The sequence below is a fragment of the Mixophyes fleayi genome, chromosome 2 (genome assembly GCF_038048845.1).
Source record: "Mixophyes fleayi isolate aMixFle1 chromosome 2, aMixFle1.hap1, whole genome shotgun sequence".
Lineage (NCBI taxonomy): Eukaryota > Metazoa > Chordata > Amphibia > Anura > Limnodynastidae > Mixophyes > Mixophyes fleayi.
Genome location: NC_134403.1, coordinates 255,427,446 through 255,446,851, shown reverse-complemented (window position 1 = coordinate 255,446,851; position 19,406 = coordinate 255,427,446). Strand labels below are relative to the sequence as shown.

Here is a 19,406-nt window from a genome sequence, read left to right as displayed (position 1 = left end):
AACTATGTCCTCCATGGTGCTGGCCATGCCCACACACACCTGGCCACAACTACACATCACTAGTCACATCTTCGGTGGGATAGCACTTATCACAATAGGCCCTTTATAATTTTCAGTACCAGGCCCATGTCGTCCTTAATCTGGCCCTGGCCGCATCTTCTTCAGAACACCCTTACTGTACATGGTCTAGGTTTGTCCATCCCCTTCTCTCCCTCTTTCCACCTCAAATATTGGCAGCTGTAAGCGTTATTTGTGTTTAGACATGAATTTCATGCAATTGAATTCATTGTTATAAGGCCCATCTCAGGGTATGTGCAGTGCTACTTCACACAACATATGCTATGCAAATGGGCATACATCCAAACATGAATCAGGCCCTATATGTGGTTTGTTTGGCTGTAAGCTCAATGGGACTGTAAGTTTCAATGAGGCAGTACCTCATGGGAATGAATAAAAATCACTGTAAAGCGTTTTGTTATATGGTGGCAAAATCTAAATTAGCGATAATTATAATAACCTAACACAAGACCTTAATGTGGACTCTAGGGATCATCTAGGGTTCATCTCTTACTACATGCTAAAAAAATAAAAATAAATGGGAGGCACACCCCCATTGCACACATATACCCACTTCAGTGAGTGACAGGTTAACCTACCACATGCTTGTTCACTTATTGCAGCAACATTATGTTTCACATTGTAGAGGGTCAGAGATGATTTTATCCTGGCTTATATTGGAGCAGCTTAACGTTGTAGAATGACCGTCATTCCTTAAAGGTTTTCAAAATTTCAGAAAGCTTTTTATACTTTTCCAAAATGTTGGTTGTTCACTCTACCCAATCAATGTTCAGCTAAATAACCACTATCAGCATCCCACCTGGTTTGGTGTGTGCCAACGCTGGTCATAATTTCATGATTTAAGAGACTCCTGTGTTTTAAATAAACGACATAGAAAGTAGCATTTTTGTTGCATCTGACAAACATCAGGGGGCTTACTTATATGAGTATTTACCATTTTAAATGTTTAAATGTTCTTTATGATATTTCCAAGAGAAAACATTTTATCAAAATTACAAGTCTGTTGTACTGCATCAGACGTATCAAACTCGCAGTCTGCACGGCCCTGACGTGGCCCAGAAGGAACTAAAAAACGAAAATACTTATCTGACACGGCTGCGGCGGCCGACGTCCTCCCCTCCTCCGTTCATCTCTCTCCCTGTGAAACAGGGGAGAGAGATGAAGGGGAGCAAAAGCAGCATGAATGGCACAGTGTGAAACAGGGGAGACAGGTGAAGGGGAGAAACAGCAGCATGGAGGGCGTAGTGTGAAACAAGGGACACAGAAATGGAGCAAAAGCAGCATGAAGAACACAGTGTCAAGAATATTAAACTTTATTTTTGTTTTTTCTTAATAATAAACATTACAAAATTGCATTTAAGACGGTTTCTTTTTTCTTGCGGCCCACACAATCTTAGACTTTGTTTATTTGTCCCAATTGGGGTTTTGAGTTTCCCATGCCTGTACTATTACATTTACAAGCAATGCTTTTAGGTCATACCACTGGGAGGTGCCAGAGGGCAGAAAGCAGAGACTGGTACACAAAATATGTAGATAAGGGAATGAGGAAAGAATCTGGCACCGTGTTTAGTCATGCGGGAGAGACACTGAAGCATTCACAGAGGAATAGCTGTTTCTTTGTGTCACTCTATAGCTTAGAATTTCTCCCCACACTATCTCCTCCCTTATCTCACTTTACATTCCCTCCTCTCTGCAGCTTAGAACAGACGTTTCCTTTGCAAGTATGAGTGCTTCAAGAGTTATATTCAAATCTTTTCTAGTTCTTTTGGTTTTTCAATTCACAAACATCAAGAACACTTGTTGTAGTCCAGAGCTCAGAGCCCAGAATGTACACAGGAGCACAATTGCAGTAGAAAATGTTTTCCAGGATATAGACGAACAGGTGAAAGCGAGAGTCAAACGAGGGTCACAAGGTGAAGAGCCCAAAAAAGAAGCTGGGATGTTAGGATACCCTAGGCTGATCAAGTCTCCAACCACTGGAACACCACATTTAAAACGGATGCATAATGACTCCTCGCAATCAAGCACCTGGGGACCAAAGCTCGTAAACTCACTTTACCCTCTAAGTGAAAATTCTCTCATTGCTTACGGAGTGCTTCTGCTGTCTCTGATTGTGTTTGCTGTGGGTATTGTTGCCAATCTATCCATCATGTGCATAGTATGGCATAGTATGTCTATGAAAAGTGCTTGGGACTCCATCCTGGCTGGTATAGCACTGTGGGACTTTCTGCTTCTCTTCTTCTGTTTGCCTGTGGTTGTCTTTCAGGAGATTACACATCGCAGACTTCTTGGGGTACTATCCTGTTGCATTGTACCATATATGGAGGTGAGAATATTTTAGGGCTTCTACATATTTTGAAACAAATACAATTGAGTGACAGTCAATTCCTTAGAGTCACTAAAGTAATTTATATATTTATATGCATTAAAATAATTAACAGATTCTGTAGTATTCCAACTTAATAAAACAAATAATATTATTGTTTAGAAAGGTCAAATATGAAACATTTGAATGTAGATAATTTTAAGATCCTAACAAAAACAAATAGATTGCATTGTTTATCAAATTATATACCTATATAGTTACTTAGGAATTGTTATATATGATATTACATTTTGCTGCTAATGTTTTTTAAATAACTTTATATATTAATAAGAACATCATCATCTGCATTGTAGTGCATCATCTGCATTGTAGTGCATTTCTAAAGCATATAAATACCATTTAGCAGTGCTCTATGTACTTCAACTGTCCCCTTAACAAAAAAGTTGTATGTTCAATAATACTTATTTATGGGTCCACTGACCTCCACCACACAACTACTATACCAAATTTCTGTATATACAGTATATATATATATATATATATATATATATATATATATATATATATATATATATATATTTGGAAGAATGAAGGACTTCCAGATCCCACAACCGACAATTTAGAACGTCTTCAGTGTCTGCAAATATAATGACCATGCTGAGGTGAGGAATTAACTCATCACCACAAAGTTATGTATGAATGCCCAGCAGATCATAGTGCCTCTCAAACGCAGTTTTGATTGATCTTCCTAAAACCTTATAGACAGTGCATTCTAAATTGAAGTCATGAGCATTAACTGGCGATGTAAATCAATTTCAACACCCAGTCCAAATCCTGTTAAAAACATGATTCAATTACAAAGTGTTTAGTCTAGTTTGACAGATTCCCAAATAAAGGTATTGTGGCCATACATATTACTCTCATCCTTAATCAAAAGAAGGATTTTTGGGGCTGCAGATACCCTGACTCCTGTCTTTATGTATTAAAAATGTCTGTTACCAAACCAATGATATGTGTTAGGTTCAAGGTATCATATGACACAATTGTGATGCTTCTGCTGAAAAGGTTATAATGAACTTCCATACATGGTCAAAACATCACACCAACACCCTATGTGCGCTTCACCAGGGGGGCAAGGGCCATGGACTAGGTAGACTGGGCTCATTGAGGTCAGCCATGACTTATAGGTGGTGTGCTTCCTGGTAGCCCAGACCAGGGACCAGCAGTCACTCACTATATGTTCAAAACAGATCAACCCAGTCAATCCGTCCTTCCTGTTCCATCCATTTGCTTGACCTTTCTGTGTACCATTGGTGAGCTAAAGCTCCCTGCTTTGCGACTGCTCACATCGCATGGTACCTGTCAGATTTTCTTTCCTTTCCGGAGTAGGAAGTGTAGAGAGTATGCAGCATAGCAGGAAACAAACTAGGAGGCAGCTGGTCCAGTGATGAAGTGGAATTACTGTAAATGAGTGAGGAGCTGAATGACTGCGACTATGGGGTTGGTATAGGCGTTAATATTTTGGACGGGCTATTAATCCAATGTGGGGTCTGTGCTTAATGTTGGAGCATACAATGTAAAGTCAGGTGTCATTAGGGGAAATAGTCATATTTATTCAATGCATACTTGCCTACTTTTGCCTGGCTCCCTCAGATCACTGAAGAGGGGTGTGGGGGGAGGGCGCAAAGGGGCAGGTCTTCGAGAATTGCGTCATTTTGGCCCCACCCGCAGTGACGTAATGCCTGCTTTGGGTCTTTTTACACACAAAGCGTGGCCAAAATGCAGCAATTCGCTAAGCCCCGCCCCCTCTGTCCATGCACCTTTCCATGCCGACTCTGAAGTGGGCAGATGCGGGAGAATTGCCAGATCCCGGAAGTCTCCCAGACATTCCGGAAGAGTTGGCATGTATGATTTAATGTGAATGCTATTAATTTAATGTTGGGTCTGGTTGGGAAGAAATAGACCCATTTATTAAACATGAATGCTTTAATTTAATGTCAGTGCTGGATGGGGCGAAATATGACAATTTATTAAATATAAATGTTGGGGGCGGTAGCCCTTGATAAATATGGAGAAGCCTTATCTGCAGCAAAAGCACCCAATTTCCCTATATAACAAATAGACCCCTGTAAGTGCTTCTTTATGTGTGATAATAAACACAGGATGATGCTGCATATCAATATCATGTTACTTTAGGATTATATGCCTGAATTAGGGTTACATAGTGATAAAGACATTTTTACACTCTATAGTAACAGTCTTTAGTTTACAAAACACAGAAAACAATGATAATGGACATTGTAGTCCCAATATTAGTAATATAAACTCTTTCATGCCAATTAGTATGCTCAGTTATTTCTGGCATTCACTAAGTTAATCATCAATATCTCGATGGGGCACTTATTCAAACTCCAAAAAGTAAATCTTTTCAGATCTTGTTCTCAAAACTAGTCTCAGCAGTTCTTTAGCTTTGATTATGGTCCCGTCTGGAGAAGTGTTCCAGGATAAAGGGGAGCTAACAGTGAGGCACATATGCTAATGACCATTTAATAACTTATTTATGACTAATATCATCAACAAACTCCTTGCAAAGGTAGGTTCCAGTTTAAACGAAGCAATACAATTCCTTTTTCAATCTAAATCTGCAGGACCAATAATTCTGAATCTCAAACCAAAAGAGAGCATGGTCTATTGGAAAGCAGAATGTGGGTGTGGTTTGGCCGATCTTGGCATGTTTGGTTACCTCATGTTTTTGGTCAGAATGTGGGTGGGACTTATTTTGTGGGACTTATTTTTGCTTTTTCAAATGTTGGGATGTAAGTATCATATATAGTCTCATGTGCCTCCATATACTACGGTATATGGAAGTCTATGAAATGATATGTAGACATATTAGCTATTTGATAGTATGTGAGGATATGTGGGCATGCTGGATATATTTTGCATATTGACTACCTGATAGCATGTGAGCATACTGACTACATGGGACATATTAGCTATATACTGGCATGTGACACATTTTTGGCATATTAGCTATGTGGGGAATGATGGCAATATACTGGAACATGAGGCTATAATGAGATATTTAGCTATATAATATATGAGCTTGTGGGTCCATTTGAGGCTATATTAAGATATATCGGCCATAAGATCAAACTCAAGGCTAGCTGGACTGAATGGTACATGTTTCAGAGCTCCTGAGTGACACCAACTATGTAGTTTACTCAAAAGCGATGGTAGACATTAAACCTGTGGATAGTAAGTACTAACTACACTTTTACAGTGATCATTATAGACCTTGGTTAATTCATATCTCTAAGATCCAACTAGGCAGGAAAAAGGGATGGCACCCTAGATGAAGTCTTTAGATAGCAAGCAGGAAATTTGCTACAAGAATTTACTACTAGTTACCCTGAACACTTACTCCAGGAGGCCTTAGACCAGAGGTGCTCAAACTCAGTTCTCAGAAGCTACCAACAGGTCATATTTTCAGGATTCCTGTCTGTACAAACAAGTGGGATAATAATTAACCCCTAAAATTAGATTAACCCACCTATGCATGATTAAAGAAATCCTGAAAACATGAACTGTTGATAGCTCTTGAGGACTGAGTTTGAGCACATCTGCCTTAGGCTATACAGAAAAAATAAAAAAATAGGATGCTGTCCCAGCAATGATTTTACTTTTTCAATCATTCTGGGATTTGGGATTTGACCCGGAGTCTTTAATTTGTGTTATTCAGGAATCTCAGAGTGCATTGGTAACCTGGGGTGTTGGTCCTCAAAATGGAGAAATCAATGTGGTCTTGTATAGACTACCACCATTTGAACAATGTAACTATGTCATCCCTTGTCCTATATCGATGCTCTGTTAGATGGGTTAACAGGAACTCAGTATATTGCTACGTTTCCCTTAAGTAAAGGGTATTGGCAGATTTCAGAGACTTTAAGGACTTTACTGTAGAAACGGAATTGTATGGAAGTGTAGCACTACTCAGCAAGAAGAGTTCTGACTAGCAGGAGCACCCTGTCACTTATTTAAGTCAGAAAGTTTTGAACCGTTTGAGGTTGGTCATTCAGCCATTGAAGGCTTGCCCATTGTGTGGTTTGTGAAGAAGCATCAGCTGAATTTATATGGCCACCAATTCACCGTGATAACTGACCGCATCCCATAGCACACCTTGGACAGAGTGTTGCAGTGGAGCCTGGAGCTTCAGACTTATGAATTTTTATATTATTCACAAGCAATGAAAAGTGTATATCAAGGCAGATAAATTATCCTGGCAGAAAAAGCAAGAACCCCTAGGTAAAACTTGTCATTCTCAATGACAGCTTGCAAATTTACATACATAAACAAAAATCCCAATAAAACACCAAAGGCGTTTAACATGTCCAGGCAATATTCCTAAGTGGAAATCCTCCACTGTCAGACACTAAAACTGGATTAGGTATACTGCTTCCCCTGAATTATCATCATCATCATCTATTTACACAGCACTGGGGTCATGAGTTCGATTCCTGACCATGACCATGGACTTCTCTGTGTGGAGTTTGTATGTTCTCACCGTGTTTGCCGGGTTTCCTCTGGGCATTCCAGTTTTCTCCCACACTCCAAAAACATACTGATAGGTTAGTTGGCTGCTATTAAATTGGCCTTAGTCTCTCTCGGTCTGTGTGTGTTTATGTTAGGGGATTTAGATTGTAAGCTCCAATTGGGCAGGGACTGATGTGATTGAGTTCTCTGTACAGTGCTGCGGAATTAGTGGCGCTATATAAATGAATAGATGATGATATTCCTAAGTGAGGGCTTAGCTTTCCAAATATACAATTTCATGGTAATTATAAGTCTAGTCATCAGACGCACAGAAAGACGAAACAGCAGCATGCGAACCAGGTAAATCAGCTTTGGGAGGCAGAGCCGGATTTAGACCTCATGAGGCCCTAGGCAAGATACTGGTTTGGGGCCTCCTCTCTGAAAAAGTTCATAGCACTATAGTTTTTTAGCATAACATATTCCCCTGGCTGCAGACTTTAGCCCAGTGGGGCAAGCATATAGCACTGGCCCATAAGTAGCGGCCCATTTTTAAAGAGTGGTCTCCCCTCCGGCCCTAGGCAATTGCCTTGGTTGCCTAGTGATAAATCCGGCCCTGTTGGGAGGAGTGTCATCTTGAACACTGAAATTCTGCCTAACCAGGAGACCTCGAAGCACATCCATGTAGTTGTTAATGACTCAAGTTGCTGTTGAAGTAGGGAGAAGTTTTTACCTATAATTGTGTCTAAGTGCAGGGTTATCTGGATACCCAGATACAAGAGTTCAGTAAATTTCCATGTATAATTAAATTTGTCTTTTAGCCTCTGGAGTCTCTCTGGAGAAATGTTAATTGGAAGTACCTCTGTCTTAGAGGTATTAAGTTTATATAGAGAGGCTCTGCTAAAAATAGACAGTATACTATGGATCGTTGGCAGCGAGGTCTCCGGGTCAGTGACAAACAGCATGATGTCATCAGCAAATAAACATAGTTTATGAGACATTCCCCTACAACCACCACCCCCCACAGCTCCACTCAAGCCTCACTCGTTACTGCCGGTGGTTCTTTTGCCAGAAGGTAAATGAGGGGAGATAGAGGGCACCCTTGGTCCATTGGATATGCAAAAGATGAAAGAAACCTATCACTGACCACGCGAGCAAAATATTTGGAATACAATGCCAGTATAGCTTGCAAAATGTCTCCTGCAAACCCAAACCGTTCAAGAACCTTTGCCATATAAGGCCAATGGAGTCTGTCGAACACTTTTTCAGCGTCTAATGAGATCAGTAGCATAGCGTCTTTAGTTTTATAAATCTTCTCTATAAAATGGAAAATCTGCCTCTAGTTATCAGGGGCCTGCCTGCCCACAACAAAGCCCACTTGATCTGGGTGGATAAACTTGGGAATAACTGAGGTAAGCCTATTAGCGATAAGTTTTGCAAAGATTTTAACATAATTATTTAATAAAGCTATAGGCCTTCCCGGGCTTTGGAATCACCAGAATGTGAGATTCCAGCATTTCACTTGGAAAGCTGCCTGACTCTGTGCCAGCATTCTAAAGTTGTTCTAATATGGGTATCAATTCCTCCTGAAAGGAGATATAAAATTTGTTTATGCATCCGTCAGGGCCCGGTGCCTTGTCTTTGGGAAGCTGTTTAATGACCTGCTGAATTTCTTCCTGAGAACAAGGGGCATTCAGCTCATCCCTAATACAGGGATCTATTGAGGGGAGGGGTAGATTCTCCAAAAAGGCAGAGATATTGCTCTCGCTTGGGTGATCTAAGGAAGGGTCTTCCCGTACATTATTTAGACCAGCGTAAAAAGATGTAAATATGTCTGCAATGTTCTTAGGGTTGGAGCTTTTGGAGCCTGTAATGGACTTGATTCGGTTATGAGCCTGTACGTCCCTCAATTTCCTCGCCAGCAGCCTGTCCGCCCTATTTCCAGCTATATAGAACTTTTGTCGCAGTTTTGACAATGCCACAAGAGTACGGGCCATGAGCAGTTTTCGCAGTTCTGCCTTAATCCCAGAAATCTCAGAACTCAGGGCCCTAGAAGGGTGTCTCTTGTCCGAGCCTCTAAAAGACTGAGCTTTGTTTCTAACTCTAATTGGTGATGTAAGCTTGCTCTGCGTAGCCTAGAAGCTACTTGGATTACCGTCCCCCTAACTACTGCCTTAAGGGCACACCAATACATGAAGATTGAGCTATCTTTGGGATCATTGGTTTGTGTGTATAAGCCTATGGGACTCTGCAATCGCTAATGTAACTTCTAAAGAAGACAGCAAGTTAGTGGGTAGATACCATGGGTGTAACGGGGGAGGGGGCCTGGTTGACCTCCAAGTCCAGACTATCGGTGCATGGTCTGACTATTTCATAGGGAGAATATGGACCCTATAAGTATTCTGTAAAACCCATTTGTCGGAAAGGATAAGAGCAATCCGGGAATAGGTATTATGTACTGAGGAAAAATAAATATAATCCCTTTCGTTAGGGGCTGCTACCCTCCAGACATCGTGAAGACCATATTCTGCCAAAAGCTACCCAAAGACTAATGAAGGGTGGGCTGGGGTCTGGGGGGATGGCAATCCGGGATTGGATGACCTATCAATTCTTGGGTCTACCACTATGTTGAAATCCCCCATTATTATTACACTACCGCTTTTTACCTTATCTACTGTTGCCAGAGTGGTTTTCAGGAAGGGTATTTGTCTGGAGTTGGGGGTATAAAGTGACACCAAGGTAACCCATTTCTCTTCTCTTAGACCAATAACGATCAAGAACCTCCCGTTCTTGTCCTCCACTGTCGTGGAAAACCTGAAGGGGCAATTCAAACAAAACAGTATTTCTACTCCACATTTTTTATGGTGTCCATTTGGTGTGTAACAAATAGGGTAGTGGTGGTTTCTAAGAGCTGGAGGAGCTCTGGCTGCAAAATGTGCTTCCTGGAGTGCCACAATGTCTGTCTTAGAATTATGAAAGGAAGTTAATGCCAGTCTCTGCTTGTTAGGGGAGTTTTAACCTCTAGCGTTCAATGATAGAAACTTAACCATCTTTAAGAAGTGTGTATATCAGGGAATTCGAACCATGTAATATCATATCCAAGCCTTCTAGGCGGGCTGCATGAGTATAGTAAAAAATATGCATGCGTTTGAGAATGTTATGTTCCAAGTGAATGAGGGGGAAAACAAGAGAAAAAAGGGGGGGCTACTCCCCTGGGATGGGGTAACGGAAATAACCCTATGTATAGGCTTAGAGTTTGTGCCGAAGGGGAAAAGAGTCGGCAAAATACTAAACGTGTGGTGCATGGCCTGGGCCACCTTGCTGCACCACCCGCATGTCAAGTCTTTTAACTAGAACAGAACCAAACTTGAGTACATTCTGAATAAATAGACAACCAATAGAGAGCCTTTCAACCCATTTCAATAATTAACAAGGCATCAACAAAGAACTCAAATAACATAGTAATCCCTAAACTTAACTAGAGGAACCAGTTCCATTTAAACTATGAATAGGCAATCTAACCATCCATCTCTATCACAGAGTATGTAAGCTGAGTCTTAACCACCTCTCCCTGATTAGTTTCTACTAATATCACAATATATAGGTATTAAATGCATACATACATACATACATACATACAATATCACAGAAATATCGGAGTGTCTTTGTAGTATGAGATGCTAAATTGCTTATCAGTTGTCTTCTCCATGTATCACTTTAGTAGACATATACCATAGTAACTAAGCCTCTCTGTAGATTTCTCTTGAAGCAGAATTGAATCAGCTGATAAGTTCTTGTGTAAAAGTATAGTGTCTCGTATTTGCATTCTCAGCATTGATGCCTTAGAGTTGAGAGGAAGAGGTGGAAAAGGAGCCCTGTTGTGTAGAAAAGCAACTGTAGAGACTCTATTACAAATACAGATATCAGGAGTCAGTTCCACTAAAAATGAATAGAAATTTCCAGGACAACTTTATGTAGCTGTTGTCTCACAAGGTCCCGATTTCCCTTGTGTAGACCTCTATTGATATGCGCTCAAGATTTGGGATCCAATTGAGGTGTTTGGAGATTCCAGGTCTCCAGAAGCCTTGTCCCTTCCTCCACCGAGGAGATAACATGCATGACGTTGTTTCTGTGGACAAGGAAATTTACTGGAAAACCCCATCTGTATGGGATATCATTATCTCTCAAAATTCTGGTGACCGGTTGGAATAACCAACGTTTTGCCACCATAGCTTGAGAAAAGTCCAGAAACAATTGTAGATTTTGGAGAGCTTCTGAGTTCTCTGCCTCTCTTGCCACCCTCAGTATGTGCTCTTTCATATGGAAGAAATGGATATGTAAGAGAGTGTCTCTAGGTACAGTATCTGTCGCATAACTAGCCCTGGGTAATCGATGAATGTGGTCGATAAGTAACTCCTGGGCAGAGGCCACTGGCAGGAGCTTCTGGAAGTGGTTAGTGGCAAAAGAATAGAGATCTGCATTTGATACTTTTTCTGGAATTCCCCATATTTTTATATTGTTTCGACAAGATCTATCTTCCATGTCTGCCATGGAACCCACTAAGGCCTGCAATCAGCCTCGGACTGGCCTGCCGTCCAGCCGGGCTAAAAACCGGTAGGCCAGGCCGTGATTAAGCTCCGCCCCTCCGGCATTAGGGCGGAGCTTGCAGAACAGACCAACACTTGCTGCGACGGCTGCTGGGAGACTCTGTAACCACGCGCAGGTGCAGAGAGCCCAAACGCGGCTCTACCTGTAATAACCAACTTAGTGGCAGACTGGCAGTGAAACTGTGGGAGAGCTCAATGCCGTTCTTCATGTATGTCTGTCTAATTGCAGAGTAAGTAGTCTTTTGAATTAAAGCTGTCCTCACTCATTACTTTATTATAGTGATGCTCCAAATCAAGGATTCGGTTGATTTATAATGCAGATCCTTATTTCCCTGTAATTTTAGTGCACAGTTCTTGTTTCCATAAACAAAATTGCAGCTATCATTTTAACATTTATATTCCTCCTGCTTCATTTATAGTTTGCCATTTATGACTTTGATTTGGTGAAGTATGCAGCGAAATCTCTTGAAAAAGTATTCGGTATTGATGCTGGAATAGGTTTGTTCATAATTTGTCATGTACCTCTGGAAGCCGGTAGCTTCTCTCAATGCCAGGGGTATTTTGTGCAATGTAAAGAAGACATGACAATTAAGTTGATTTAAAATAAAGATGGTCACTACCATTTTCTTCTGTCATCATCTAGAGACAAGGTTTATAGAACGACAGTTTCAGGATTTTGCAGACACTCCAGGTGCTAAAACACCTGGAGTGCCACAGGTTAGCCAAGCCTGGTCTAGTGGGACAATCCCAATTTTTGGTGACTGTTCTGCCCAATTTAAGGGGCAGGTCAAGACTGTGTACTCTTTATACACACTTCATTCTTTATATATTCTACTCTATGGTGCGAGCTGTCCTTTGTGGGTTGACCACTCCCCCTCTAGTGTCTGGTCTCGCCTCTATGATGGCTGGCCACACCCCCTCTGGTGGGCCCCTAGCGTTGCAGTTTCCCGGTGGGTCCTTCATGCTCCAGTCCGACACTGCCTGCAATTGCTTGTGAGATGTTATTAATTCATTATGTGCTGACACCATCTCGTCCATTTTATTCTCTAGATGATCTGTCCTGGTCCCTACTGCCACCAGCTCAGATTGGATGTCTTTAATAGAGGAACGCATTTCCATGAACAAGTCTGCTTTTAGGGTAGCCAGCAGGTTTTGCATCAACTTAAAGTAGATTGGAGCATTCAGATCTATCTGTTAGGAGGAGGCCCCAAGTGAGGAAGGGGGAGCTGCTGGAGCTGCGCTAGATGGAGATTGTGCCTCACTCAGGCTTCCCTCTGCCAAAGAGACCGAGGACAGGGCTCCCTGTCTTTGAGGTTTAAAGAAGGGAAGTTGCGTAACAGGTTTAGATGGTTTAATTTTTGTAATTTTTTTTGGAGCCATGGTGATGACAGTAGGGTTATACACAGTACAAAATTAGAGACTGCAAGAAGGCTGGTTCAGTTAGCTCAATACAAGTTATACGTATTTAGACCTGAATCTGACCATAGGATCTCACAAGACGCAGATAATGGGTCTGAGGAGGCTGAGCAATAGATTGGGGTCAATTTACAGATGGTCAGGACGCCATCACACCGGTATCTTAGGCAGACTGTACCCAGCTGAAAAATAAGTAGAGCATGCGGGTGGCGGTTAGAGATTCATCTAAAGACGGAGGCATTACTGGGGTTACCCCTTGGTTAGACAAGGGCTTATATATGATGTTATTATTCGGTAACCATCAGATGCAATTCCTCATGATGAGAGAGGAGCTATATGCCAGGGCTAATGTCAAGAGCAGCAGCTCGCAGTGACAGACTGTATCGGAAGCTGGAGCCAGCAGACAGATAATTGCCAGTCAGAATAATAACACATCTGGATACCTGTCCTTCCACAGATCCAGTCTTACCGTCGGGAAGCAGGCTCTGTCAAACCCCAGGGCCTCAGGATGCAAAAATGTCATGCACTATGGTCCCAGCTGCGTGGAAATCCATGTGCCCGAGGAGCGCCTATGACTAGAGGACTGTAGAGCGGAAAATAGATACCCAATTCTAAAGTCGCGGTCGTTGGCTAGTCCGGGTGCCGCTGGGCAGAGTGGAAGGTTGTGGTCCGTGCTCCCGTCATGCGGTCCGCACTCGTGTGGGGAGATGGTGTCGGCAAGCGTGATTCCGCCGGCAGCTACGTGAGCACCCACTCTCAGGTTTTAAACATGTAAATTAAATACAGAAGATACATTTTTAGTTTTCAACTAATGACTTTCTGGAGTCGTTGGCTTTCTTTCAGCTAGTCACACAAATAATAATAATAGTCATAATAAAAGAGAGCAGTTTATAAAAACATAGAAGTGTAAAGAAAAAAATATTACTATACTATTTCCATGAAACTTTTCATTATTGCTGTGATTATCGTAGACCATGATCATTTACTAGAACCAAGTTTTAAGACATTTAAGTAAAACACAAGTATTTAGTACCCTGCTTCTTTAACAATTATCATGAAAAATAAAAATTATGCATGTTTGGTCATTTGATACCTGTGAGACTCAAGGTCAACTGAATTCAGCTGAGAGTACATCTATTAAAGAATACCTGTTCAGGAACATTGGGTTTTATCTGAATTTAAAAGATCAGCATCAACACATTTAGGAAACTAGCCTTGGGTGTGAAATAAAATGGGCGCGGGTTTGCAATAATGGTATATACAGTATGTTAGCAAGAGACACCATACATGAAAAGACATTAGTAAAAGACAATTTATATATTTATATATATTTATACTGATCTTAATCAGTTTATACCTTTACTGATCTGGTAAATTAATAACCTCCAAATATACATTACAAACCAGTGCTTGAAGTGGTCTGTTATATGGTAGTATGCCATACAGCCACTTCTTCTACTGCTTTGATTGTAAAACTATCAAGTTTTGCTCACTTACATTCTCATTACTTTTTTTATTATCGCCACTTCTGAAATTCCACTTTGATCACTTGTATAATCAGTAATGGGGATGTTGTACACAAATTGGTCAGTGTTAGGAGATACAAGTGAATATGTTTAGTTTCTGTAAATATCTAGACACACCACTGTGTGTAAATTCTTAGAAAGAGGATCAAGGGTGTACTGTGATATTGCCTAAAAAATATCAAGTCAAGGAATTGGATATTTTGTTTTTGCAGTTCACCATGTCTTTAGTGTTGGAATCTGTTATTGGATGTTTATATGGATGCTCGCTCTTCTGACTCCCTTTTTGCCAGCTATCTGTTTGCCATCCCTGTTGGATGTAAGCTCTTATGATCAGGGCCCTCTTCCCTCCTGTCTCTCTACTTTCTCTTCTGCTCCAACTTCACTATAATTGATTTGCCTGGAGCCTCTGATGTCATGGTGTTACCCATTTATGTTCTGTACTGTTTTCCCTGTTTTCCCTGTATGGTCTATTGTTTGTATTGTGTACGGTGCTGTGGAAACCTTCTGGAGCCTTATAAATAAATGATAATAATAATAATAATAATAATAAATGTATTTATTTTTTGTTTACAGGTTTCGTCTCTTGGTGTCACCACATTCTCCTTATGTGCCCTGGGTATAGATCGCTTTCAATCTATAACATCTTCACAATTGTCTTCAAGACCAGTGGAGCAGTGTCAGTCCATCCTGGGAAAGGTATCTGTGATCTGGATTGGTTCCCTGATACTTGCTCTTCCAGAGATCCTTCTGTGGCAGCTGCACCAGGAGCGTTCTCCGGTGTCTGGGTTAGTCAGTGATTCCTGTGCAATGTATCCCTCTCCCGAACTGCCTCCAGTTCTGTACTCTCTAGTTCTCACTTACAAGCAAGCTCGTATGTGGTGGTTTTTCGGATGCTACTTCTGTCTACCACTCCTGTTTACCATGACTTCACTGCTGGTGACCCTGCGGATTGTTGGAAATATAAAAAATGTAAAAAATGGCCAATGTCAGCGTCAGCTTAGTTGGATAGTAGCAGGTCTAGCTATTGTGTATGGAGTCTGCACCCTTCCTGAAAATGTCACCAATTTCTTGGTCACTTACACCAGCCTGGATGTCTCCCAGGATCTTCTGACACTTATCACTCAATTTTTCTTATTTTTGAAGAGTGCAGTAACACCAGTCCTGCTCTTGTGTGTCTCCAAACCACTAGGACAGGCTTTTCTGGATTGTTGCTGCTGTTGCTGTGATGATGATGCTAATCCAGGCAGTGTACGTAATGTGGATGAGACTGATGCAAAATTGGATCAACTAACTCTAACACCTTACTGCACAAGTGAATCGGAACTACATCTGGGAACACCGTGTTAATTAAGGGAAGGGGTGATCAAGAATTCTATGCAAAGTACATAGATATACATAGTGATCCTATCCTCAAACCTAATAGAAGAAGGGTGTATATGACACTATGAGTAGAGAATAAAGGAAATTACAAAATGCAGTAAAGCTGGCGTATGTAGGTTTGAGGTAAACAGTGCATGTAATATCAAATGCATAATGGAGTGAACTGTACTTTTAGTGCTGACTATTTTAGTTTAGGCAAAGGCCTATCAGAGGTAAAAGTGACTACAGTGTAAAAAGAAGAAAAGACCCAACTGACAGAGAGAGAGAGAGATTTCCTCTGATATATGTACCACAGTCAGCTTTACCAAACAACCTTCAAATGTCCTGCTATTCTCCAGAGATAGGCAGGATATTTGTAAAATTACAAGTAATAAATACCTTTGAGTGATAATAAAGAGGAATATTCTGAGCTAATAACATAGTAGTATAAAAAAAATTGTGTTAGCAACTCAGCTCATGCCAAATTTAAATACATTCTGTCAAATATTGGGAATTTCATATATGGATTTGTTATTCTTACATTAAAGTAGGTGTCTGCCCAAACACGCATTTTTGTTATATTAAAACCTCCTGCTCACAACAGAAAAGAACGCGTCTGACGTCCAGCACTGCCACTCAGGGTATGCTTATTACCCCATGATGTCTCTCTAGCTGTTTCTTCTGCTACCCTCTGTCACAGGAGAATTTTGAAAATACAGTGTTCTCAACAGATGCCAATGCTTGTCATGTGTGAGAGCACTCCAAACAGTACTGCCAAGACATGACCAGCCCCTATGTGTAGGACACACTGAGTTTCCTAATCCTCTCCTGCCATCAACAGCAATAGAATTACTCTTTAGGGAGTAGCCTGGGGGAGGGGGTATTAGGAAATTGAGTCAGGCATTAAGGTTTAGCTTTCAAAAACTGTTTGAAAGGAGGTCTTCTTTAAAGGTCATGTTGAAAAAACATGTTATCTATCTCTTATTTATATCCAGTAGCGTTTTCACATTTAATAGTACAATTTAATTTCAAAAAGGTAGTTGATTTTTTGAGTAAGTGTTAAACTCTAGAGTAAAATGTAGTTCTTGAACCACAGCTACGATACATTTTCATTAAGTCCATATTAATGAAATTTAATATTTTTTTCATAGAACATTTGTATGCATATTATTAAATCTCATTCATTCATTCAAAGACTACAAGAATATTATTGTCTCTGACATTGCAAACCGATATCCATGTATAATGGATGAAGAAAAAGTCTTTCTACAAAAAAAAGTCCTCTTGCTGTTCAAAAGCTGTTTTTTGTTGTTACTGTGAGAGAGAAAGAGGACTCTTTGTTCACCACTCCCACACAGCCAAAAGAAAACCGTCACTGTTGTGAAAAGAAAGAGCTGGAGACATAGGACTCAGATGTAGCTATGGTAACCAGACTCTGGCCTCTCAGTAAAACAACAGCATTCAATATTTAATGTTTTAAAAATATAAATCTATTTGTATCGACTTTACATATTTCATGTTGTACCTTGTAAAGTAGATAAATGCTATTTGTTACTGTCCTTTGTTTTGATTTTCATCATGAATGATGTCTTCAATAGGATTTGGTATCAAACCATAAATATACTCTATTATGTTTTTGTATCTTGCTTTGGGCTTTACATTTTTGCAATTTTTAGTTGTAAAATGATCTAGTTTTCTTATTGTGTGGCCCTTTCATCTTCTCCATCTCTGAATTAAATAAAAAAAACAGATTTAAAGCTTAATATAAGCATTCTCCCTGCTCCTAAGCACATTAACAATTTTGCCGTTCCAGCAGATGTGTATAATATCACTTGTCTTGTCACAAACTTGATTTATTTGGGCTCAATTTAAGAAGTTTGGAAAGTGTTGAATACCATCTCACCATAATCTTATAAGAGGTTTCCTTTATAATGGTGCACCTGGAAACTTTTTTCTTTTAAGCCTGTAATCTATTATTCCACATCTTTTCAGATGGACCGAGCCCAGGTATTGTTTCCAGACTTGCATATAAGGGGCCTCATCTAGAGGTGTAATCAGGGTCGAACTAGCTCCCTGGTGTGTCAGGGAAATCCTGTGGGTCCCTCTACCTTAGAGTCCTGCCCCCTACCCTAGGGGAGTGGGTCCTGGACAGTTCACTGCTCTCTGCACTCTCCCTGGTCACAACGTTATTAGGTCATGTCTGCTACGGTGTCACTGAAGAGGAGCCAGACAAAGGAGAAGAGAGAAAAGATGAAGAAGAGACATAAGTAAGTAATGCAGGGTTGGAAAGAAATGAGGGGTTGTCAGAGGGAAAAACCAACAGGTCTGCAGATTCAGAGTTATCATCATCATCATCATCATCATCATTTATTTATATAGCGCCAACATATTCCGTAGCGCTTTACAATTGGGGACAAACGTAATAAACTAATAAACAAACTGGGTAAAACAGACAAAGAGGTGAGAAGGCCCTGCTCGCAAGCTTACAATCTATGGGACAATGGGAGATTGACACATGAGGTTAAGTATACATTTTGCATCTTGGCCCAGCCAGACTGCAAAGGTAGGGTGACTCATAAGCTAAATGATCCTGTCACACAACAATGTTGGTCCGGGGGTAGTTGTCTTGTGTGAAATTGTGTAACAGGCTAAAGGTAGTGAGGTTAAGATGGTGGTTGAGGAATATTATAAGCTTGTCTGAATAGGTAGGTTTTCAGAGAACGCTTGAAAGTTTGTAGACCAGAGGAGAGTCTTATTGTGCGAGGGAGAGAGTTCCATAGAGTGGGTGCAGCCCGAAAAAAGTCCTGTAACCGGGAATGGGAGCATGTAATGAGGGTGGATGAGAGAGAGTTATGTCTGCATTATTCATTACTTTATTCTTATAGAGATATGCATACAACAGATATATTTTGTTTAAATCCATGAAACAATTTCTATGAGATGTTAGCTCTTAGTCCATTCTTCTACATAAGTGCATTCTTATAATATATACTTAATATTCATGTTATCATTGCTGCCTGTATGGAAATATGAATTTGAATACATTTAAAAAAAATTATGCTAATATTTATTGTTGTTTTTTTTTTTAATAATATGCACTTTTTTTAATGAGCTTATGCAGCCATTTCTCTTCCCTGACTAAATAAGAGATCACGCAGTCTCCTCTGGCAGTAGTTCCATTTCTTCTTCATGTCCCAGTCCGTCACTGGGTGTAATCTATGAATTTTGTACTGTGCATGTGTACCAAAATACATCCATATCTAGATCCACATCTAGAGAGGTAGAACAGGAGCGAGCAGGGGGCAGACATACCCAGGCAAGCGTTATCTGAATACAGTAAAGGTGTGTTCATGTAAATGTGACATAGTTAGAAATGGACACATCCCCCAGATACGCCTCATAGGAGGCATATCACTTGTAGGTACTGGGGAACTGGTACAAAGATACGCAAATATGATGATGATAGCTTCTTTTTTTTTTTTTATCAATAAAGTTTTTATTGAAAAATCTTGCATAAATATGGGGTACAGAACATAAAAAGGGAATCAGACAATGCAAGGGAGA

General features: G+C 40.5%; 1 protein-coding gene across 1 annotated transcript; it reads left to right on the top strand.

Moving 5' to 3' along the window:
* The first annotated feature begins 1,665 nt into the window (after positions 1-1,665).
* LOC142138869 (G-protein coupled receptor 37-like 1) lies at positions 1,666-18,179 on the top strand. The gene is made up of 2 exons (XM_075195915.1): positions 1,666-2,404; positions 15,057-18,179. Exons 1-2 carry the CDS (start codon positions 1,802-1,804, stop codon positions 15,828-15,830), a joined length of 1,377 nt encoding a protein of 458 aa, XP_075052016.1. The 5' UTR covers positions 1,666-1,801; the 3' UTR covers positions 15,831-18,179.
* The last annotated feature ends 1,227 nt before the right edge of the window (positions 18,180-19,406 follow it).